The 25,197-nt window shown below is 43.1% G+C and overlaps 2 protein-coding genes across 4 annotated transcripts in view; one reads left to right on the top strand and one right to left on the bottom strand.

Annotated features, from left to right (window-relative positions):
- LOC138644560 (FAST kinase domain-containing protein 1, mitochondrial-like) overlaps positions 1 to 6,434 on the top strand; it is a 37,164-nt gene extending 30,730 nt beyond the window's left edge. For all 3 annotated transcript variants that reach the window (XM_069733093.1, XM_069733095.1, XM_069733094.1), the window contains exons 13-15: positions 1,049 to 1,157; positions 4,337 to 4,448; positions 6,283 to 6,434. In XM_069733093.1, the coding sequence (XP_069589194.1) occupies positions 1,049 to 1,157; positions 4,337 to 4,448; positions 6,283 to 6,372 (311 nt within the window). In that variant the 3' untranslated portion in view covers positions 6,373 to 6,434. The remainder of the gene's footprint in view (positions 1 to 1,048; positions 1,158 to 4,336; positions 4,449 to 6,282) is intronic.
- A 6,752-nt stretch (positions 6,435 to 13,186) lies between these two features.
- On the bottom strand, positions 13,187 to 22,607 carry KLHL41 (kelch like family member 41). Its single transcript, XM_069733092.1, has 6 exons — positions 21,434 to 22,607; positions 18,488 to 18,645; positions 18,297 to 18,404; positions 17,389 to 17,574; positions 15,414 to 15,560; positions 13,187 to 13,423 (listed from the first exon to the last, which is right to left on the bottom strand). The coding sequence occupies exons 1-6, from the start codon at positions 22,520 to 22,522 to the stop codon at positions 13,312 to 13,314; spliced, it is 1,800 nt and encodes a 599-aa protein (XP_069589193.1). The 5' UTR covers positions 22,523 to 22,607; the 3' UTR covers positions 13,187 to 13,311.
- Positions 22,608 to 25,197: the final 2,590 nt, after the last annotated feature.

The following is a 25,197-nucleotide window of genomic DNA, read 5'->3' as shown; positions in this document are numbered from 1 at the left end:
GTTCCTGCTCCTCTCCATCCCTGAGGTATTGTCCCCTCTTGTTAGCCAAGTGGGCGTAGCCCTCAGTTGTTCTATGACCTCTTCGTGACGTTCTTGGGTAACAATACTATGTTTTCATACATCGTTATAATAAATGAAATGTGGATTACATCTGCGCTGCTGCGACAAATAATAGATCCAGATATACTGTTAGGGTGTTCGGGTGGTTTATTCAACGCGTTTCGAAGCTCAAAGGCTTCTTCTTCAGGAAGTTTCCACACAAAGATATGCATATCTTTGTGTGGAAACTTCCTGAAGAAGAAGCCTTTGAGCTTCGAAACGCGTTGAATAAACCACCCGAACACCCTAACAGTATATCTGGATCTATTATTTGTCGCAGCAGCGCAGATGTAATCCACATTTCATTTATTATAACGGTTCTGAGAGGTCGCAACGCCGACCTGTGTATCTGCAGCAGCTGACAACTACACGCTTGTACTGTGTACTACCAGGTGAGCAGTTCTCTCACAATTGATTAAGAACAATCCTGGGGATAAGACCCTATTTGCGCTTTTTTTGTCTCCTATCTTTCAATACTAATGTTTTCATACATGGAAGAGGAGGACATATCTCAGGAACAAAAGAAAAGCAACAAGCGCTGGAGAACAGCAGCATTTACACCAGATATGACATCCGAGTGCAGTTCAATTTCCGTGGACTCATCGAGTGGAGAAGATGGAGACATTTTGGTCTCCATATTTTCCTGACAGTGTGCTCTAATTCTCTTATCCAAGAGAATCGGCTCACACCATGCTGACGCTTTGATCAGAGAGTCATTATCACAATCGACCCAATTCTCCTGGATGATAAAATCTATGGTTTTGTGACTGTGACCTTGGATTGTATGTGATATCAAAGCTAAACCTCGTTCACTTCTGTAAAGCTGAGGTGCAATACCCGGCACAACCTATAGACCGGTGTGGCACTGTTTCTGGAAGTAATGCTTTTCACACTTTATGATGGTGTCCACATACTTACTCTATTAGTGTGATATATTTTATTTCCTTAGATTTTGAATTCATGTTGGACAAGGATAAAAAGCCAATTCCATACCAGGAGCCGGACAATGCAGTAACGATGAGTGAACTTGGCAGTCAGTCACCAGAAGGAGCGCGGAGGTCAGCATCTATGTCTCCATGATATTTTGGGAAGAACTCCGTATCGCACCCATACAATATTTGTTCCCATTCTAACCTTGCACTCTATCACTCCGGCAACTTTCTTTTTGTTTTTTTCTTCAATTTACTTCTACCATCCAAATGTTTAATTCCTGGGTATGGGGAAAGGACCCACATTTATCAAAAATGGCGCAATTAGCACCAAATGGTTACTGCACTAATTCAACTGCCATTGTTGCACCCGATGGATAAATTTGACAAAAAATACATACGCCGCTTTTTAATCATGTTACTATATTTCTCCATATTCGATAAGAGCCAATGAGTCAAAAGTCTCAAGTCCGAGCGGAATTTTTTATGCAATTTGCGACTTTTAAAATCTGTGAATTGGGCAGAAAATAGTTGGAGACAGAGGTGTCAAATGTCACCCATTAATGCAGAATATTGCCCAAACTGCAGCTTTACACGTGTGGAAAATGGTGTAAATCTACTGGTTCCACAACTTTTTAAAGAAAATTAGGACCTGTCTAAAACATGCGACTTTCACATGGAAATGCAATGATAGATATGTTGTACTTTACACTATAAAGGTTAGCCATGCCCCCTTTTCTCTTCATTTTTAACTTTTGGTGTAAGAACAAAAAATAATATAATAAATAATATAAAATAGTGACGTATCTGTCATCGGCATTTACAGTACAAATATTTAGCAAAATTTGGGCTCAAATGCAGCGGTAAACGTCCCCCTGTTGTGTTATTTAGAATATAATTATCTGATTCTCAAGTTTTAGCAGTAACTTCACACTTGTATATTAAAGAGTAAAGATTGGTTTTGTTTTTTTTACATATATAGTACACATTAAAATAAGAAACTTTGTATATCTCTTATCGGGGAAATCTGATTCTTTTTCCTCCTGGAATGATCATTCATTCCCAATTTACAGTTAGTTTGTCCAGTGAAAACAGATTTTTCCCATAACTGAGAAGACAGTTGGTGCTCATAAAGTTCTATGGAGAACTGTAAGGCCATGTGCACACGTTGCGGTTTTTACTGCGGATCCGCAGTGTTTTTGACGCTGTGGATCCGCAGCAGTTTTCCATGCGGTGTACAGTACCATGTTAACCTATGGAAAACAAAAACCGCTGTGCACATGCTGCAGAAAAAAACGCGCGGAAACGCAGCGGTTTATTTTCCGCAGCATGTCAATTCTTTGTGCGGAATCCGCAGCGGTTTTCCATCTGCTCCAATAGAAAACTGCAGGTGTAAAACCGCAGTAGAATCCGCATTAAAAACCGCGGTAAATCCGCAGTAAAAACCGCAATGAAAATTCCGCAATGGAATCTGCAACGTGTGCACATAGCCTAAGGCTATGTGCACACGTTGCGGTTTTTACCGCGGAACCGCAGCGATTTTGATGGTGCGTTTCCGCAGCAGTTTCCATTGCGTTTACAGTAAACATGTAAGTCAATGGGAAACCGCAAACCGCTGTGCACATGCTGCGGGAAAAACCGTGCAGAAACGCAGCGGTTTACAACCCACAGCATGTCACTTCTTTGTGCAGAATCGCAGCGATTCTGCACACTTAGGGTATGTGCACACGCTGCGGATTCCATTGCGGAATTTTCCGCAGCGGATTTGATTAAATCCGCAGTGCAAAAAGTACTGCGGATTTATTGTGGTTTTTTTGTGCGGTTTCCACTGCGGTTTTAGACACCTGCGTTTTTTAAATATGGAGCAGGTGCCAAACCGTTGCGGATTCTGCACAAAGAATTGACATGCTGCGGAAAATAAACCTCAGCGTTTCCGCGCGTTTTTTTCCGCAGCATGTGCACAGCGGTTTTTGTTTTCCATAGGTTAACATTGTACTGTACACCGCATGGAAAACTGCTGCGGATCCGCAGCGTCAAAACCGCTGCGGATCCGCAGCAAAAACCGCAACATGTGCACATAGCCATAGAAATGCATTGATCCGCTTACTTCCCGCATGGGGCTATGCCCACTATGCGGGAAGTAAGCGGATAATGTGCGGTTGCTACCCGGGGTGGAGGAGAGGAGACTCTCCTCCAGGCCCTGGGAACCATATTTGTATTAAAAAAAAGAATTAAAATAAAAAATAACGATATACTCACCTCTCAGCACTGCACGCGGCCGTCCGGTCTCAGGTTTGCTATGCGAGCAGGACCTGCGGTGACGTCGCGGTCACATGACCGTGACGTCACGAAGATCCTTCTCGCACAGCATCTTTGGAACCGGACAGCGCCGAGGAGATCGGGACATCAGAGGGTGAGTATAACCATTTTTTTTTTTTTTAACATTACTATTGATGCTGCATATGCAGCATCAATAGTAAAACCAGTGCAGGAGTAACCCGCAGCGGAAACCGCAAGACAAAACGTGATAAATCTGCAGGGATAACCGCAGCGGTTTTGCCCTGCAGATTTATCAAAACCGCTGCGGGAGAGCCCGCAGGGACCCTTCCTACATGTGCACATAGCCTAAGTGTCGTTTCAGGAGAACTTGCAGCAGAATGTCTGTGTCTGTCTCCAGCTCCTCCCTCTTCTCCATAGAATTTTAAAAGCACCAACTGCCATCTCCTATCTCAGCAATGGGAAAATCGGTCTTTGCTGAATGTAGATTTTACCCATGAATTGTGAAAGATCAGTCCTGGAGGAGAAAGAAACAGATTTATGTGATAAGTATAATCATTATTATTATCATCCAGGAAAACACTTTTAAAGGGAACCTGTCATGTCAAAAATGGTATCTGGTGTATATAATCTCTAGACAGAGTGTTAAACAGCAGGAGGAGCTTACATTTATTGGGGGAAAACTTTCAGTAAAACTTGTGTTTTATTCATTCAAATCCATGATGTTTGTGTGTATACGAGTCCAGTGGGCAGTCCTACTCAGTGATTGACATTTTCCCCATTTATGATTGTGTATGCAGAGATAGCTGTCAATCACTCGCAGGACCGCCCACTGGACTCATATGTACAAACAAAAGCTATTTCAATTAATAAAATACAAGCTATGTTGAATAAATTTCAATAAACCTATATATCATCCTTGTCTGCATCTCCTTCTCTATAAAGTGCTGTCCACCGATCGGAGTGCATGTGCAACGTGGCAGGTTCCCTTTAAACAATATATATATTTTTAATAATTATTTATGTTACAGATTTGCAGTGGAATTGCTTGGTCTCAAAGCCTTTTGCAGTAATACACATTTAAAAGGACAATTTGCAATGAAAAAAAGGCATTTGGAGATATTAGGATATCACGTCATTCAGGTACATAGCAAATTATTGTATAATTATATTTGGTCTATGGTTACACTATTGCCCAGTGTTTGTTTGCAAGGAGACTGCACAGTGCCGGGGTGGAAGGAGGCTGCACAGTGCCGGGGTGGAAGGAGGCTGCACAGTGCCAGGGTGGAAGGAGGCTGCACAGTGCCAAGGTGGAAGGGAGGCTGCACAGGGCCGGAATGGAAGGAGGCTGCACAGGGCCGGAATGGAAGGAGGCTGCACAGTGCCGGGGTGGAAGGAGGCTGCCCAGTGTTTGTTTGCAAGGAGACTGCACAGTGCCGGGGTGGAAGGAGGCTGCACAGTGCCAGGGTGGAAGGAGGCTGCACAGGGCCAGAATGGAAGGAGGCTGCACAGGGCCGGAATGGAAGGAGGCTGCACAGGGTCGGGGTGGAAGGAGGCTGCACAGGGCCGGGGGTGGAAGGAGGCTGCACAGTGCCGGGGGTGGAAGGAGGCTGCACAGTGCCGGGGGTGGAAGGAGGCTGCACAGGGTCCGGGTGGAAGGAGGCTGCACAGGGCCGGAATGGAAGGAGGCTGCACAGGGCCGGAATGGAAGGAGGCTGCACAGTGCCGGGGTGGAAGGAGGCTGCACAGTGCCGGGGTAGAAGGAAGCTGCACAGTGCCGGGGTAGAAGGAAGCTGCACAGTGCTGGGGCGGAAGGAAGCTACACAGTGCCGGGGCGGAAGGAGGCTGCACAGTGCCGGGGCGGAAGGAGGCTGCACAGTGCCAGGGCGGAAGGAGGCTGCACAGTGTCGGGGCGGAAGGAGGCTGCACAGTGCCGGGGCGGAAGGAGGCTGCACAGTGCCGGGGCGGAAGGAGGCTGCACAGTGCCGGGGCGGAAGGAGGCTGCACAGTGCCTGGGCGGAAGGAGGCTGCACAGTGCCGGGGCGGAAGGAGGCTGCACAGTGCCGGGGTGCAAGGAGGCTGCACAGTGTCGGGGTAGAAGGAAGTTGCACAGTGCCGGGGTAGAAGGAAGTCTGTTTTTACCGTCAGCGTGGCATCCGTTTTTCTTGTATGAAAAAAAAAAAATTCCAAGCTTCTTCTGTCTGTTAAGCCTCATTCACACGTCAGTATTTAGCATCAGTGTTTGTATGCCAAGGCCAGAAGTGGAACATACACAAAAAAGCAGCACAAGAAGATGGCGGCTGGTTAGTATAAGACTAGGGGCAGGGAACATAGATTAGTGGCACCACTTTAGTGCTGCAATAAAAAAAAACACATAATGAAAAAAGCAAGATGAAATCCAAAGAAACAATGGTGAAATTGTAGTTTTTTTTCCACCATTTCACCTCACTTGGAATTTTTTCCCATTTTTTAATATGGTAAAATGAATGGAGGGGCTCAAAACTACAACTCTGCTTTAAAAAAAAAAAAATCAAGCCCCCAAATGGCTATATCTAAAAAATCAGTAATTATAAAAAAATAAAGTTCTGATGTCCAGAAGAAGGGGAGGAAAAATAAAATTGCAAATATTAAAATTAGGGGGTTGAAGGCAATAATAATTAAAATAATGAAGTGATCCTGATATCTTGCAATTTTCACCGTGGCAAAGTAAGCCTTACATTAGACGAACTGATGGTATATCTTGCCGCTCAGGCCCGTTCATGTACAGAAAAGCAAATCTAAAACAGAAAAAAATGGCTTAAAAGTAACAATATGTTTCACTAGCTCTTTTACTAAGTAAAAAAAAAAGTAAATTACTCATTCCGCCAATACAAAAAGTCAGCGACTGCTGAAACCAGTATTGAGCATCCACATCTTCATCCAGTCCTCAGATGCTCCACATTATTAGTCCTAATATCAGATTTTATTTGTCTCACAGATTCCCAGTTATGAATGGAAACCACTGACGGGGAATGGAAGAGACCTACAGACGCAATATCTCCGGAAGAAGATTTATGCCGATATTTGACACTAGTTGTAGATTTTTATTGTCATATAACGGAAAACTATAAAATATTTTATTACATGACAGTTACTAGTGTTTGTTATTTCCAATAGGTGGCACTAGAGTTCTAGTTCTCTTCCTCTCTGAAGAGACAATTTGCATAATTTGCATATTTCCCAGAGGAGCATTGCGGCTTTAAGTCTCCTCATCTCGGAATGCTTAACATGTCAGTCTCCGCAAGGAGAAACGATACTTCTTGGATAACGGTCTGACGCCTCTCAATCAGCCAAACCAGATCTCCACTTTGCACTGATGAGGGGCAGTACCCCGAAACACAGTGTCTGCAAATTGAGATTCTGGTTTGGCTATTATCCTAACTCATGTGACGAGGCTCGTTAAAGGGTTGACATTGACTTGCAGGATTGCTACCTTCTAATAGGTGGCACTAGAGTTCTTGTTCTCTTCCTCTTTGAAGAGACAATTTGCATAATTAGCATATTTCTAATGTACCATATTATGTACCGTATGCGCCATGTTTATTTATAGGGAAAAAAAATGAGAATAAGACTTTTCCCTATGGAGATAAGAGGGTCGCCTTGTGCAGCCCCTGGTCACGGTCCCCGTCATTGTTCTCTGGGCGTGGACAGGAGGTGCGCGAGTTTCCTTAAACTCCGGGATCCCAGGCTCAGGTTATGATTGGACGGGCCAGAGACGCATCACCTCTGCGCCATTCATATGACCTCACGCTGCACAATGACATCACGCCAGGCCAGGTAATCAGACGCTGCGCTAGGGAACCCAGAAGCGCAGGAAATTCATGCAGCTCCTGTCCACGCCCAGAGAGCAATGGACTTGGGTTTTGTGAAGATATCAGCTATAGTGCATTGACTGTGCGGATTGCTTATCAGGGGTAAGAATAAAGGCCCCCATATCAGCCGAAACCAACCAATATCATCGGCATCGGACAACAGTCTAATGTGTATGGAGGCCTCTCTACTCTGCCCTGACATCATAAGATCCAACATGTCTGATTTTGGGCTGCCGATCCTTTTGTTCTTGGTGAGTACCTGCACTACTGTGTATGGAGAGAGAGCTCTCATTTGGTCGACCGGTATCTATTATGTCCAAGTCTAGGACCAAAAGATTACACTGTTCTAACAAGTCTCGCCAGCAGACATGTTTGTTATAGTTTGAGTGCAGAAAATTGCAGACAAATTGCTTTTGATTTGCATTTTACAGTGTATGTGCAACCTGCATGTTGGATATTTTTCTTACAGCGGTCATGGGCTGCAACCCAATGGAAAAATCATTAGATGCAATATCCCAGTGTAACACCGTCATCATGTCTCACCAGTCTTGCCAGGTAGCCTGTTCCTATGGGTGCTCTCACATTCTGTCCGGGCATCCGTTTGGTTGCCTCGTCCCGGCTTACGTCCGAACCGTCCGCAAAACGGGATCCTGACATATGAGCCGACGGTGCCATAGACTATAATGGTGTCGGAAGAGCGGATTTGCCCTCTGCCATGCATAATTTTCGGTCGTGTACGCCAACTGGAGGCGTACACTCAGATGCAGTCTACTACGTCTGTGTCCGACTCCAGTAGGAGTACACTCCCGAAAATGATGCACGGCAGAGCTCACATCCCCACTGCCGGCACCATTATAGTCTGTGGTCCCATTGGTGTATACATCCGTATCCCTTTTTGTGGGGGGGTCCGGACATAAACCTTGACGGGGCCAACGAATGGATGACCGAACACAGTGTGAAAGCACCCTAGGTCTAGACAGCTGCTTTGTACTAGAAGTTTCAGCTTATGAGCAACATTTTGGATCTCCGTGCTGTTTGTACATATCTGATGCCTCCAACTCTTCTGATCACAGAGGCTTGGAGAGGAAGCTAATGGCTACAACCAAGTAGATTTTGGTCATTATAATTAAAAAAAAAATGCCTTACAAGATTTAATCAATGCCTGGAGCTTGCCCCAATACGTGGCTTCCGCATTATTAGAGTAGGTACCTAATGACTCACTAGCCACATATCTGCCACATATACTGTGTAAAACTCAGCTTCCAGCACCCTATGTAGATAATACCTTGTCCGGCCTCCAGTGCCCTGCCATGAGCCTTTCCAATAGGGGAGGCAACATTACTAAACGTTGCTGCCCCCAGTGGCTGGAGTGTAAATTACAACTGAGGCAAAGTGCAGCATGTTGGTTTTATTTTTATTTTTTTTGCTAAAATGAAGGCCTTCCAAACAATAACCATACGAACCCCCGCTTATCTATGAGTTTGCATCCATCATGGGGCAGTAGCAGTCTGACCACCAGTGTGAACTTGGTCTCCATTGGTCTTTCTCTACCTTGGACATTTTCTGGCTTATGTGTTAATCCGGCCAAGTGTATTAGACAGACTCGTTTTCTTTTTAGAGAAAGGGTCTTTGTAAGGCGTCATCCGGTCTCGATTTTTCTCATACACAAAACTCACCAATTTTCATCAGTGTTTGGTCCGTGTGTCATTTTTCTACCATCAGTATTTCTTGAATGCCAAAAAAAATGTAATGAAACAATTGCAAAGCTTCTCCTGCCCATAGCAATGCTATACATGGCACACGGCTAGTAATGGCTAAGGCCGGCTTCACACTCAGCGTATGAAAATACGGTCCGTATATTACGGCCGTAATACGCTGAAAAGTCCCGAAAATAGTGGTCCGTAGCTCCTCCGTAGGCAGGGTGTGTCAGCGTTTTTTGCGCATGGCATCCTCCGTATGGCATCCGTACTGCGTGGTTTTCTCGCAGGCTTGCAAAACCAACATACCGCTATAGAAGTGATCCATGTGTCCCAAAAAGAAAAAAAATATATATATATACTGTCTATATATATATATATATATATATATATATATATATATATATATATATATATATATATACAGTGGGGCAAAAAAGTATTTAGTCAGTCAGCAATAGTGCAAGTTCCACCACTTAAAAAGATGAGAGGCGTCTGTAATTTACATCATAGGTAGACCTCAACTATGGGAGACAAACTGAGAAAAAAAAGTCCAGAAAATCACATTGTCTGTTTTTTTATCATTTTTTTGCATATTATGGTGGAAAATAAGTATTTGGTCAGAAACAAAATTTCATCTCAATACTTTGTAATATATCCTTTGATGGCAGTGACAGAGGTCAAACGTTTTCTGTAAGTCTTCACAAGGTTGCCACACACTGTTGTTGGTATGTTGGCCCATTCCTCCATGCAGATCTCCTCTAGAGCAGTGATGTTTTTGGCTTTTCGCTTGGCAACACGGACTTTCAACTCCCTCCAAAGGTTTTCTATAGGGTTGAGATCTGGAGACTGGCTAGGCCACTCCAGGACCTTGAAATGCTTCTTACGAAGCCACTCCTTCGTTGCCCTGGCGGTGTGCTTTGGATCATTGTCATGTTGAAAGACCCAGCCATGTTTCATCTTCAATGCCCTTGCTGATGGAAGGAGGTTTGCACTCAAAATCTCACGATACATGGCCCCATTCATTCTTTCATGTACCGGATCAGTCGTCCTGGCCCCTTTGCAGAGAAACAGCCCCAAAGCATGATGTTTCCACCACCATGCTTTACAGTAGGTATGGTGTTTGATGGATGCAACTCAGTATTCTTTTTCCTCCAAACACGACAAGTTGTGTTTCTACCAAACAGTTCCAGTTTGGTTTCATCAGACCATAGGACATTCTCCCAAAACTCCTCTGGATCATCCAAATGCTCTCTAGCAAACTTCAGACGGGCCCGGACATGTACTGGCTTAAGCAGTGGGACACGTCTGGCACTGCAGGATCTGAGTCCATGGTGGCGCAGTGTGTTACTTATGGTAGGCCTTGTTACATTGGTCCCAGCTCTCTGCAGTTCATTCACTAGGTCCCCCCGCGTGGTTTTGGGATTTTTGCTCACTGTTCTTGTGATCATTCTGACCCCACGGGGTGGGATTTTGCGTGGAGCCCCAGATCGAGGGAGATTATCAGTGGTCTTGTATGTCTTCCATTTTCTAATTATTGCTCCCACTGTTGATTTCTTCACTCCAAGCTGGTTGGCTATTGCAGATTCAGTCTTCCCAGCCTGGTGCAGGGCTACAATTTTGTTTCTGGTGTCCTTTGACAGCTCTTTGGTCTTCATCATAGTGGAGTTTGGAGTCAGACTGTTTGAGGGTGTGCACAAGTGTCTTTTTATACTGATAACAAGTTTAAACAGGTGCCATTACTACAGGTAATGAGTGGAGGAAAGAGGAGACTCTTAAAGAAGAAGTTACATGTCTGTGAGAGCCAGAAATCTTGATTGTTTGTTTCTGACCAAATACTTATTTTCCACCATAATATGCAAATAAAATGTTAAAAAAACAGACAATGTGATTTTCTGGATTTTTTTTTCTCAGTTTGTCTCCCATAGTTGAGGTCTACCTATGATGTAAATTACAGACGCCTCTCATCTTTTTAAGTGGTGGAACTTGCACTATTGCTGACTGACTAAATACTTTTTTGCCCCACTGTATATATATATGTCAGTAGACACATATATGTATATATATTAATATTTTTTCCAGCGCTATACAGCTTGAAAGCCGGTAATTCAATTACCGGCTTTTTCTTTCTCCTTCCTAAAACCCGACATGATTTGAGACATGGTTTACATACAGTAAACCATGTCTTCTCTCCATTTTTTTTGCAGATTCCACACTACTAATGTCAGTAGTTTGTATCTGCAAAATTTGGCCGTTCTAGCTCTTAAAATAAAGGGTTAAATGGCGGAAAAAATTGGCGTGGGCTCCCGCGCAATTTTCTCCGCCAGAGTAGTAAAGCCAGTGACTGAGGGCAGATATTAATAGCCTGGAGAGGGTCCATGGTTATTGGCCCCCCCCCCTGGCTAAAAATATCTGCCCCCAGCCACCCCAGAAAAGGCACATCTGGAAGATGCGCCTATTCTGGCACTTGGCCACTCTCTTCCCATTCCCCTGTAGCGGTGGGATATGGGGTAATGAAGGGTTAATGCCACCTTGCTATTGTAAGGTGACATTAAGCCTAATTAATAATGGAGAGGCGTCAATTATGACACCTATCCATTATTAATCCAATTGTAGTAAAGGGTTAAATAAAACACAAACACATTATTTAAAATTATTTTAATGAAATAAAAACAATGGTTGTTGGAGTATTTTATTCTACGCTCAATCCAGTCACTGAAGACCCTCGTTCTGAAAGTAAAAAAACATAATAAACCAACAATATCCTTACCCTCCGCAGATCTGTAACGTCCAACGATGTAAATCCTTCTGAAGGGGTTAAAACATTTTGCAGCAAGGAGTTCCGCTAATGCAGGCTGCTCCTCGCTGCAAAACCCCGGGGAATGAGGCTAAATATAGAGTAGCAGAACTCCTTGCTGCAAAATGTTTTAACCCCTTCAGAAGGATTTACATCGTTGGACGTTACAGATCTGCGGAGGGTAAGCATATCGTTGGTTTATTATGTTTTTTTACTTTCAGAACGAGGGTCTTCAGTGACTGGATTGGGCGTAGAATAAAATACTCCAACAACCATTGTTTTTATTTCATTAAAATAATTTTAAATAATGTGTTTGTGTTTTATTTAACCCTTTACTACAATTGGATTAATAATGGATAGGTGTCATAATTGACGCCTCTCCATTATTAATTAGGCTTAATGTCACCTTACAATAGCAAGGTGGCATTAACCCTTCATTACCCCATATCCCACCGCTACACGGGAATGGGAAGAGAGTGGCCAAGTGCCAGAATAGGCGCATCTTCCAGATGTGCCTTTTCTGGGGTGGCTGGGGGCAGATATTTTTAGCCAGGGGGGGGGGGGGGCCAAGAACCGTGGACCCTCTCCAGGCTATTAATATCTGCCCTCAGTCACTGGCTTTACTACTCTGGCGGAGAAAATTGCGCGGGAGCCCACGCCAATTTTTTTCGCCATTTAACCCTTTATTTTATGAGCTAGAACGGCCAAATTTTGCAGATACACACTACTGACATTAGTAGTGTGGAATCTGCAAAAAAAATGGAGAGAAGACCTGGTTTACTGTATGTAAACCATGTCTCAAATCATGTCGGGTTTAGGAAGGAGAAAGAAAAAGCCGGTAATTGAATTACCGGCTTTCAAGCTGTATAGCGCTGGAATAAATATTAATATATATACATATATGTGTCTCGCTGACATATATATATATATATACCTATTCTATGTGTACACATTTATTTTACCTATTGGACTGTAAGCTGTCAGTGTGATTTTTACTGTACACCGCACTGAATTGCCGGCTTTTCTCTCTAACAGCGCTGCGTATTTCTCGCAAGTCACACTGCTTGTCCGTGTGTAATCCGTATTTTTCACGCTTCCATAGACTTTCATTGGCGTATTTCTTGCGCAGTACGGTGACAAACGCAGCATGCTGCGATTTTGTACGGCCGTAGAAAGCCGTAAAATACGGCAGATAGGAGCAGGGGCATAGAGAATAATTGTGCCGTATTTTTTGCGAGTTTTACGGACGTAGTTTCTGCACTCTTACGTCCGTAAAACTCGCAAGTGTGAAGCCGGCCTAACTGTGATCCGAGACTCAGATCGATAACATTAATGTACCCGTGATTTTTTGCCAAACTCATGGTCCGCAAAACAACACAGACATGTGAGCAGCCCCATAGATTATAATGGGCGATTGTTATATCCGTGAAGGTAAGGATAGAACATGTACGTGAAAAACGGATGTCTGGATGAGGGCGTAGCTTTTTAATACATAGGAAGCGTGTGAATACGCAAAATATGAGAACAGGATTATCTGATTTCCAAAACTTTATTAATTTAACTATAAATGTATGTACAACCTTTAATTTTAAACAATTAGTATTGAACAAAAATCTTGTAGTACGTTAATCGATGGTTTCGTCATAGACCAGATTCTATTCTTACAGCTTTGTCAGCTTAAAAAGATTAAGGCGAGAGTCAAGACAGGTGGCTCCAGAGGCGTATCGTATTTCCTTCAGCATCCCACTCCATTCCTTCTTGTCGTCTTCAAACCTGGAGGAACACGGGACACAGACATTTAATTTGGATGGACAATGTGTTAAGGGGCTTCCTCATAGTGGTTGGTTGTCGGACAAATGGTGGCTACTAGTGATGAGCGAACGTGCCTGGATAAGGTGTTATCCGAGTGTCTTCAGCGTGCTCGAAAAATAGGTTCGAGTCCCTGCGACTGCATGTCTCGCATCTGTTAGGCAGCCGTAACACATGCAGGGATTGCCTATTTGTTAGGGAATCCCTCCATATGTTGTGCCTTTCGAACAGCCGTGAGACATGCAGGCGCGGGGACTCGCACGTTATTCGAGCACGCTGAAGACACTCGATTAGCACCCGAGCATGGCGGATAACACATTCGCTCATCACTCCCGACTCCTCCATACCTAGGAGCACTCACTCTGAGTTCTGTATGAAAGAGCCGCTGTCATTTTCCTTTGGCAGTGGCTTATGTTATCGAAAACAGAAGGGTCAGCAGTCCTAAATTGGACAAGCCGGATCCTTATCTTCACCAACATATTCTGTCAGGAGGCCCCACATAGTGCCTGTTGATACCAGCAGGTTCACCTGACGTTGGCCTAATGTGAATGGGGGCTTTACAACGTACAGCCCACCTGACCGTCCTATGGCCATAAGCAGTATTTGTGCACATTGTAACACAGATTACCCTACATGACATGAAGCTAAGCTCTTTAGTTTAGAGTAGGTTCACACTTTGTGTGTTTGGTGCAGATTTTACGTGTCGGCTTCTGCATCTGCATATTTTCCACACGTATTCATAGGTATTTGTGCAGGTTTTGGTTGTGGAAACACCCCAAAAATGTGACAAAACGATGAGCGGTCAGCAATTTTACCTGCAGATTTAAGGTTTCCGTTGAGATGAATGGGTAAAATACACACCAAAAATGTGCATATCCGGAAAAAAAAAACAAAAAAAAGCAACAAAAGCCAATTTCTGTGCAGGCTTCGAAAAAAAAGTGAAAAATGGACATCTCATTGTATAATTAGGCAAGTAATGTTAGATTGCTTGTATGAATGATCCCCCAAACCAGTCATATGGACCCCTACAGTCACAGAAGGACAACACAACTTTTTGACAATTATGCTAAAAAAAAAAATTGGTAACCAAGTATTAATCATAACCATACTTGCATGGCCGAATGCAATCCAATAATTGGATCCAACTCAGTTATGCTGCATTTTTTTCCTTGGACCATTTTGGTCCCAGGAAAAAAATCGGATATGTGCACGGCCCCATAGAATAATCTTGGTACGAAAACGATGCAATGTTTTGCCGGATCGCACTTGGAAAATACAGTCATGTGCAGCTGCCCATAGTTTTATTCATCTGCATGAAAGAAATGTGCAGAAATCCATGCACATACTCAGAACAGCCTTATTCACATGTATAAAATGGATTGGCCTAATTTCTGCAACAAATCACAGGATTGAGAAGCATCACACTATAAAGAATCAGCGCTGAATATCATACAGTTTTAAAAGAAATCACAATTTCACCAAAATTGCCCCCATGCATGTGCAGTGTGTACATGTGCCAGACCAGAAATGTAGCAAAAATACGCTAAAATACAGAAGATGGCACGTCTCTAGAGTTTTGCTCTTTGGTAAGATTGTTTTTTTCGGATGGAGTTACACCGTGTAGTCCTAGCCGTACTATACCTTATATACATTGTCTTATGTTTCTCATATTCTAAAACCCAATATTTCAAAAAGCATGTTGTACTATGATTGTCAGTTTCCATAGACTTTCATGGAGAGAGCCATACACACGTGTTACAACCGCTCTGTCCAGTCTTTGCCCAGATGCAGCCCCTGGCACTATCCCCCCTCATCTACATCTTCTTAATAAATGGGGCTTGACAGTTGGAATCCCCCAACTTTCCGACATTTGCAGCATTTACAGTGGTCCATAAATATGATAACGCCTGCTTTTTATAGATGTGTTTTTCACTTTGAAGTTGGCTCTACTTACTTCCATATATCTGTGACCTCTGAAGGTGCAAATTCTTTTGATTCCAGCTGAACCATTGCAAATCCCCCGATTGCATACAGAGATCCCGCTGAAGTGACCAAGTTTATGGAGCTTCTTTCCTGTGGGAATTCTGATATTGCTTCCCATCTGAAGAAGAAAAAAAAGACAAAGTGAAAAATAAAGCGATCGGTCACTTGATGGATCGGCAGAAAAGCCTGCACTCGTAGTCCGTATGGAAACCGTGCAGACTTGTGGGCAATAAGAAAATAATTATTCAAGGACTGGTAGAAGTTTCTATGTGCCATGTTTGATGGAATATTCCGTTATATGGAATTCATTTTTCCACCAGTCCCCGGTGAGAGTGTTGTGTTTTGTCTACAAATCTCACGCCCGTAAAGCCAAGGGTTTCATGGATGCTTAGACGTGGGAATGGTCAGGATTAGATTCCTTCTTGGGATTTCTGTAGGATGTCGCTCATATAAATGTGCCCGGAAGGCTATTACATGACTGTGACCCTTTTTCTTTCGTAGCCGCTCATCACTTATCTCTCGGCTTGGCTTCATCTTCAGGATGTTCTGTGAAGTTTTATATCCATTATATGTCTTACCAGTCAACGTTCCAGATAAACGCTGCTGCAGGTCTGACTTTTCACACATGGCTACAGAAAGTTGTTCTTTGTTAGGCTATGTTCACACATAGGGTTTTTAAAAAAAAAAAAAAAAAGGTTTCGGAGAAGGAACTGAGTGGAAATCCTCCATATCGCCTTCAAATCTCAAAACTTGTCAAAAAATTCAGTAAAAACACTCCATGTGCACATAGCTTTAGGGTACAGTGTGTGTACACGGCATCTCATAGACCTAATTAGTTTTTTGCCATATGAAGACACTTCCGGGAAAATGTTGACCGAGTTTTTTCTGAATTGTCTTCGTTGTCATTTCTTCTGCCAACTTTTTTTTTTAAACTAGTGAGTGGCTTTCAAAAACAGAAGCCACCAGAAGAAAGGACCGGTCAGTTCTTTGAGCTTTCAAAGAATGAAGTAGTTAAAAGAAGCGGAAAAAGACTAAATTAGCACGGCAAGTTGTTTATTGAGTATTTTTTAGGCAGGTTCCACACAGAATTCGCCTGAAAAGGACGTTGGGTGTACATACCCTTATGAGCCTTTAAAGGGAACAAGTGCTACTGAACCACGAGCAGCAGGATTCAGAGGCCATCTCTGTTATTGGATCCATATTCCAATGTACAGTACTTTAAAACGGCGGCTGGGTATGCCTCGTCCAAAAGGCAAGCTCCTGACAGCTTCTCACTGTCTAACAATATGCATATCGAGTGGAGTGGGGAGAAGTCACCGGTAACAAGTCTCTTGGACTCGTCATCCTAATCACATCCCTAGCTATGAAATACTGAAACACTGCAGCATTTAAGAGTGAAACATACATGGCTGCAACAACGGAGAAGGCCTTACCATGCTCGGATTCGCGCTACCTGTGGTTTGGGCAGTATTAATCAGTTGCCGACATGTTCCCATTAAATAGGCTGTACATCTTTAATAACTTGGTTGAACACATGTTTAGGTGAAAACTATTTCTCCTGACCCCTTATACACATGCCCGCTCAGTTCGGCCGAATGTACATGTGTTCTGAATGGGTAGAGGGGAGTAAGCTGCAGCCAGGCATCTCCGATGATGGCTTATCTTCCCTGAAAACAAATGGATTGGGTGCTGAAATAAAACATGCCAGATCCATCTTTCACCTATTACCTGTCCAAGAGTGCCATCAATATGGGATGGACTTTGCTCTCATGTGTATGGGCACCTTCAGCTCTGGCTCTATAATGCTCTCAAAGGGCGTTTTCTAATGTAGATTTATATTTGAGGTTTCATGCTCTGGTATAAATAACCCTGGGTGTCCTGATAGTCGTATCTGAGAATTATTGAGATAGGTAGGAAAAGAAGGAGCATCTGTCTCCATTACTCACTTGTTGGTGGGAATATCATAGGCTTCCACTACTGCGGTCAGTCCTTCTTCTGTGACACCACCAGCGACGTAGATCTTGTCTTTATGGACGGCGACGCCAAACATGGAGCGAGCGGTTTTCATTGGAGGAAGGTCTTTCCATTCCCCTTTCTTGGGGTTGAACGCAAACAATCTTCCAGTACATTTCCTGAAACATGAAAAACAAATCTCAGGTTCATGGACCTTTCTATGACGGTGGCGCAGTGGTTAGCACTACAGCCTTGCAGCACAGGAGTCCTGGGTTCAAACCCCACCAAGGACAACATCGGCAAAGAGTTTGCATGTTCTCTCCATGTTTGCGTGGGTTTCCTCCGGGTTCTCCGGTTTCCTCCCACATTCCAAAGACATACAGATAGGGAATGTAGATTGTGAGCCCGTCGGGGACAGCGATGATAATGTGTGCTAACTGTAAAGCGCTGCGGAATATGTTAGCGCTATATAAAAATAAAGATTATTCTTATTATTAAATGGGCCAAGATGGTGCTTGGTGATTAGAGTCTATAGGATTTGATGCCAACACTATAATAAGTGCATCTTAAAAACCTTCAAAGGTCTCAAAGGAAACTTTTGTCAAAATTCTTGGGAGTAGAAAGCACCTTATTTTATAGTATGTGTATAATTGACAACTCTCCCAAAACATGTTGAGGCTCCTGGAAGAAGGGGAGCTCTCCAAGATTCCCCGATGAGTTGATAAATCTCTCATGTGCCACCTAAACTACTTGGGGAAAAAATGGTCTTGAAGGCCTTGGCTCTAAAAAGAAGGCATGAACATCCAATAACATGTCGATAGACAACCCAAAAAGTTGGCAAGTTCTATCGTCATCTTCACGTCATCTTGGACTGGGGTAGTCCATCGTACCGTACACTTACTTGTCATCTGTTTTTCCTCCCAAACAGTACATCAGTCCATTATGTGATACTACAGAATGCCCATAAACCTTGATGGGAAGTTTCTTTGCCTCCTTCCAAGCCACTAATCTGAAAAGGTATAAAGAAACTTACTAATATTTCAGAGGTAAAGCGCCAAATAGTAAGGGGCTTGGTAACTATATACAACATACTTCACATCAAACGAAAACACTGTATCAAGTGACTCTTCGGACTGTAGGTCTTTGCCAGCAATGGCATAGATACAGTTGTCGGCTTCACCAAGGCCAAATAGACACCTGGCCGATGGTAGTGGCGGCAGTCCGATCCATTCCCCACCAATGCTGTCCAGCTGCAATACAGAAGAAAAGGAAAGCTAGAAACCTGTATATTACATCAATGGGACATATGTACTTATGTAGTCGTTTGCATATTTGCTCTCTTTAGAAGAAGAAACTATCTCACAACACTCCACTCTATAATAGATGGCACTTGTCAGATTTGCTTTCTTCTAATTAGCTTATTTTTTCTTCCTTGAGCCATAGCTAATAAGACGCCACCAGAATCTGTAACTAGGCTTTTCCTATACAGTTTGAGAGCAGCATGATGTAGGGGCAGAGAGCCTGATTCCAGTGATGTGTCACTTACTAGGCTGTGGTTTACTGTTTCAATACAATCAGTGTTTTATCAGCAGGAGACTATCACTACAGAAATAGTTGTCTCGTGTCGTCTGGCACAACCTTGCCCCCACCACTGATTGGCAGCTTTCTGCCTATGCACACAGAAAGCTACCAATCAGTGGCATGGGCAGGGTTATACAGGGCTCTGCTACATCCGCAGCAGAGAAAACAGAGATTATATCACAACTGTAGCATCCAGTAAACTAAGTGATACATCGCTGGAATCAGGGTCTCTGCCACTACATCATGCTGCTGTCAGATTGCATACCAAAAACCTGCTGACATATTCCCTAAGAGGAGGGTCAGTGCTCACAAAATTTATCCGTGGGAAGATTTACTAGCAGTAAATGTGGTACATAGTTATTTGCCCATAGTTACCAATGTAAAACAGATAGCCCAGAAAGTAACTTTGCAATTTACTTATTAAAAATGCTCTGTGTGCTCATGAACAGAGGGAATTTTAATTTTGTTCATAGCTCATTGCCATAGTTACCAACCACTACTGCAGTCTATTAGTGGTGGCCAGTCTCCTAAGCAAGGAGCACAGCGTTTACAAGCTTTTTGTAATGGAGCTTATAAGCGCTGCTCTGAAGCTGTGTAGATTGCTGGATCCGGCCAGCTCTTCTGGTGCTGCAGAGGCAACGTTACCTCTGCTCACAGCATCAGAGAGCACACAGTCTGGACCAGAAGCGCAACGATGATGTCATTCCGAACTGTCAATCAATCAGGAGAGCACCATCCCCGGCCAGCAGAAAGCCGCGAGGCAAAAGAGCGCTCCTGATGAATGGAAACAAGAACAACCATTAAAGATGCTCTTAGTTATAAGCTTTTCATGTACATGGGTAAAAGAACATAACTGAATTGTGTTTTTATGACGTGCTCCATTGCTTTTCCCATTGTTTGGCTGCATTCTGACCTCTCCTCTGTATCCCGGAGATGGTTAAGAACCTCTGACCATCATCTAATGTCACACACACAATGATGGACCATGTCATCTATAAACACCTTATAACGTCTTGTTCTCAGACTTCTGCAGCGGGAATGAATAAATGCAAAGAAAACTTCAAACTGGTCATTAGAAGCCAAAACTCCACTTCAAGGATGATCGATTATGTAGACTGACCACATGGGATAATGCATGAAGTGAACCTCCTCGTACTATATAGTTTAATTCCTGCTTACCAGGACCTTACCGCAGCGTTTCCACAGCAGATTTTCCGCAAAGTGTGCACAACAATTTTTTTTTCTCATTGATTCACATTGTACTGTAAATCAATTGCGGATCTGCAGCGTTTCTGCACCTCAAAAAACGCTGCGGATCCGCAGAGAATCCGCAACGAGTGCACATACCCTAATAGTCTGTCTATAAAGACCCTCATCCATCTGCCTATGGAAAGTAAATAACCATGTGCCAAAAATCTTTAAAAAAAAATCTGCCTATAAAGTTTATTTTTTTTGGTCAGTGGATTCGTCATTTTTCAGTGGAATTATTTTACCAGCTGGGGCCGAATTTGCACATCCATGATTGGCACAGACAGCACATGGATGTATCATGGGAGGCACTTTGTTTGCTTTCTGAAACGGAATTTGGAGCTTTGTATCAGAAAAAATAACCAGAGACAGCGCTAAATATATATTGGGATATTAATCAACATAGCATGTTTAATCCAAAAATATAGAGTTAAAAGGTAAATATTTACTTTAAAGGTGCTGTCCCACTACATCAACTGTCCACCAGAAAGATGCTAGGGGGCTGATTCTTTAAGGTGTTTATCGCAAAATTCTGGCACAAAAATATTGCAATATTTGGCATTTACACACCAGTTTCGGTCAGCTATGCCAATCCTGATAAGTTATGACAGCGTAACTTAATCTAGAAGTGTACTCCAGTCCCTGTGAGTGACGATTAACAGTTGCGCCTAAATCAATAAGCAGCATGTTTAGGGATACATAACTTAATTGCTAGTCTTAATGACTCAGCCCCTAGGTGCCTTAGTGTTTGGGGTGTGAACAAGGGGACCCCCACTGATCTTGAGAATGGGTTTTTGGGGTCTACGCATTTGAATGAAGAAATGGACTTGCATGCTCACCATCATTGCATTCACTATCTATGGGACTGATGAGTGATTACTGAGTACATTGCTCAGCCATGTCTGTGAGTCTCATAGACAATAAATGGAAAAGTTGTCTTAATGCATGGCCATTGCTCCATTCACACAGGAGGGATAATACAGGACCCCAATCTCAGGACCGGTGACGGTCCCCGCAGTTGAACCACCAATGATTGATCCTCCTTGACCAACTTCCTTAAATTATCTCTGCAATCTAGTATGATTAAAACTCATGTATCTTGTGTTTATTCCATAAACTATGATGGACAAGAATTAAAATGGGTAAACCCACAAAATGAAAAGTTTTAAATGCTAGTAAACACAAGATAGTCACATCAATTCCACGTACCTGGAAGAAGTAGGACTGTAAAGGATTATCCTTACTTTCTTCATCCACATACAGGCCACCAATGACGTACACTTGCTTGGATTTGGTGACGATACTGGAATGATTTCTTGGAATTTGCTCAGATAGAGCTACCAAGTAGCATTCATTTTCTAGAGGATCATAGGCCACTGTCGCCGCGTCACTGACCATTATGATAAGATCTTTGATAAACATGCCGTGTCTAGGAATGTCATTGAGATATCCAGGAAGTAAGTCTTCATCCCCAACATCACCATCTACTGCCTCTTTGGTTGGTTCGGGCAGTTTGCCTCCAAAGGCATCTTTAATAACCTTAATCTTTTTCTGGATTTCAGGATCTCCTTTAAGCAGCTCCTCCTTTTCTACACGATCTTTGAAATATTTTTCGGTCATAAGACGAAATCGAAGGCAGTCGAAGACCTCGGCCAGGCTTTTCACTTTGTTCTCTTTATCCGTCCTCACCCATTTCATCACGGCCTCAAAAACAATTTCTTCTTTTTCGACATTCAAACTATCGCTAGAAATAACGGCTATCAATTCATGTGGAGCAAGCTGCAGAAAGTCCTCTTCATTACATATCTGACCAAATCGATCAGACACATAGTCCCGCGCAGTGACTGCAAGACGTGGACAGTCCAGAAGGAGACCTAACCTGAAGATAGCCAAACAATTAGTAGGCGAGAGGCGTCTCTGGAGATAGGTGACACATACGGTGAAGACGGATGGGATCTGGAAACGACTGGCCAACGCAAAAATATCCTGGACATTGCCATCGTTAAGGTCAATATCGGCAGAGTATAGGTACTTAAGAATGGCTTCCATCACTGTTGGGTCAACATTGTCCAGCTCCATATTCTTTTTCTTCTCTTCGCTTTCATCAGACAAGAAGAACTCCCGGAAGTAAGGACTACAGGATGCAAGGATCAGCCTGTGACAAGGTATACTTTTGTCTCCAGCTTTTAGGAAGCAATCAACAAACTTATTTTCATCTAGAAGTTCCTTCAGTCCATCCTGGAGAAGAGTAGATTGATAAAGCCGAAGTTCTTCTTTTAGTTCCCGGCTGGGATCCATCTTTTTTTTTTTGAAGAGCAGGGGGTTCGAGGGAGAAAGAAGAAGGCCTTAGCTGTTGTCAGCTCCCAAGTCAAGCAGTAAAAGGACTGATCTATGAACTGTGCCAAGCTTTAACTCTCTGCAATTTAAGCCTACCAGCTAAATATAGGTACAGGCTCTTACAATATGGAATTCACGTTGGCCAATTTGGAAAGAGGTATGGCTCCTGCAGCTGTCACAGATTGAAAGAAACAACTGTAGATTTTGGTTGTTACTAGGGGGAAGATAACTTTGTAAAACTCTTGCGATGATATGATAACATTTTTGAATGCTATTCTCTTTAAAGTCATAGTGCGTATCCAGGGAAGTCAACATAAAATTAAGCTACAGCTGTTCATATATGGAAGATTTGTTGCAGGAAATCCGTTTGACGCATGTGAATGGGACAGTTTCTGTGCCACGTGCATAGATTTTCTTTGTAAACCACATTCGGATGTATGAAACAGTTGCAACAAATCTGCAAGGTGTGAACATAACCTTATTTGTATGGAGATCAATAAGGAAACATTGCATTGATTATGAAGGAACAATCATTTATCTACCGTAATATGTATGTTCTATATAGAGCAAATGCAGATCTTTAACTGTAGAAAAGTTAATTTATGTCTATGGGGAATGTATATCCTTTATAAAGATAATGATATTCGGTTTAGAACTAGAGAGCTCAATGGTCTATACCCTGGTATATGCACAGATCTGCAAAACAAATTGGGTGGGGTCTAATCCACGTCCCGGTTCCCGGACAGCACTACGTTGGGTCTTCTGTCTCAAAAATGGTATTCTGATGTCCCTTTGATGAAGCCATTGAACTCAACAAAGCAGAATCTAAGTATGAAACTTTGGATTACTTAGACTTCCGAGTTTGCCTTTTTAACCATATTTGTGACCTTTTTCCTCCACTCATACCTTGGTCCAAAAATGAGTGCAGAGCTTGGTGGGGTGAGGACTAGCTTCTCACACCCAGAAAATAATAGCAAGTAAGAGAAGCTGGAAAGACAACAAACGCAATAGGGTCTTATCCGACAGAAAAACAGGGAGACAAAGGGCAGTTATGATCAACTGTTTGGATTGTGAAGTCTCAACCCCCTGTACAATTTTAGAAAAAGGATTGCTGCAGATTCATGGTGTGAAGAAAATACAAAGCTGGAGAAGAGTGGGTTCAAATCTGAAGGTTCAGTAATGAACAGGAGACAAGATATGTAGAAATGCGGTTTATTGATCTACGCATTTCGAAGTGACACTTCTTCATCAGGACAAACCACAATAATATTATTATTATTATTTATTGTTATAGCGCCATTTATTCCATGGCGCTTTACATGTGAGGAGGGGTATACATAATAAAAACAAGTACAATAATCTTAAACAATACAAGTCATAACTGGTACAGGAGGAATGAGGACCCTGCCCGCGAAGGCTCACAATCTACAAGGGATGGGTGAGAATACAGTAGGTGAGGGTAGAGATGGTCGTGCAGCGGTTTGGTCGATCGGTGGTTACTGCAGGTTGTAGGCTTGTCTGAAGAGGTGGGTCTTCAGGTTCTTTTTGAAGGTTTCGATGGTAGGCGAGAGTCTGATGTGTTGTGGTAGAGAGTTCCAGAGTATGGGTGATACGCGAGAGAAATATTGTATACGATTGTGGGAGGAGGAGATAAGAGGGGAGTAGAGTAGGAGATCTTGTGAGGATCGGAGGTTGCGGGTAGGTAAGTACCGGGAGACAAGGTCACAGATGTATGGAGGAGACAGGTTGTGGATGGCTTTGTACGTCATGGTTAGGGTTTTGTACTGGAGTCTCTAGGTAATGGGGAGCCAATGAAGGGATTGACAGAGGGGAGAGGCCGGGGAATAGCGGGGGGACAGGTGGATTAGTCGGGCAGCAGAGTTTAGAATAGATTGGAGGGGTGCGAGAGTGTTAGAGGGGAGGCCACAGAGCAGGAGGTTGCAGTAGTCAAGGCGAGAGATGATGAGGGCATGGACTAGGGTTTTTGCAGATTCATGGTTGAGGAATGAACGGATTCGTGAAATATTTTTGAGTTGAAAGCGGCAGGAAGTGGAAAGGGCTTGGATATGTGGTTTCAAGGAGAGATCAGTGTCAAGGATTACCCCGAGGCAGCGAGCTTGTGGGACTGGGGAGAGTGGGCAGCCATTTACTGTAATGGATAGGTTCGTTGGGGGGGGGGTCGCGTGAGATGGGGGAAAGATGATGAATTCTGTTTTGTCCATGTTAAGTTTCAGAAATCTAGCGGAGAATAATAGCCCACATCTTTGCCAGCCCATGGCTACGGTAGTTTTGATTTTCTGCCAGAAATGCGCTTCATTTTGTGAAGAATTGTGTGTCCATTAATAAATTAGCCCCATCTTACTCTACCAGGGTTTTTCTTTTTACTTTAGTGTCAGTTTTCACCATTCACATGGACCACGATGTTCGGAACATCAGCAGGACATCTGACCCCAAATCAGCAGTGAGGCTGTTGAGTTTGGGTCCGGAGTCCAAAGGCCATTCTAGAAATTGTGGTCCGTACTAGGACTGTACATGCTGTAATTATGAAACCAACTTATGTCTTCCATAGTGGAAAGTACCAAGAAGTGTTTTGCAGATGGACCATTGCCCCTAAAATTAGTTTTTTCATCAATTAT

The sequence above is a fragment of the Ranitomeya imitator genome, chromosome 7 (assembly GCF_032444005.1).
Source record: "Ranitomeya imitator isolate aRanImi1 chromosome 7, aRanImi1.pri, whole genome shotgun sequence".
Classification (NCBI taxonomy): domain Eukaryota; kingdom Metazoa; phylum Chordata; class Amphibia; order Anura; family Dendrobatidae; genus Ranitomeya; species Ranitomeya imitator.
This window is presented reverse-complemented; position numbering and strand designations above follow the sequence as displayed.

What these genes read in the sequence shown, in the direction of transcription:
- KLHL41 (XM_069733092.1), bottom strand. Translation starts at nt 22,522, where the DNA reads ATGGATCCCAGCCGGGAACTAAAAGAAGAACTTCGGCTTTATCAATCT. An exon ending in GTGTTTTCGTTTGATGTGAA is followed by an intron (nt 18,405 to 18,487) that starts GTATGTTGTATA and finishes ATACCTTTTCAG; the next exon opens with ATTAGTGGCTTGGAAGGAGG. An exon ending in GAGGTCACAGATATATGGAA is followed by an intron (nt 13,424 to 15,413) that starts GTAAGTAGAGCC and finishes GTGTTCCTCCAG; the next exon opens with GTTTGAAGACGACAAGAAGG.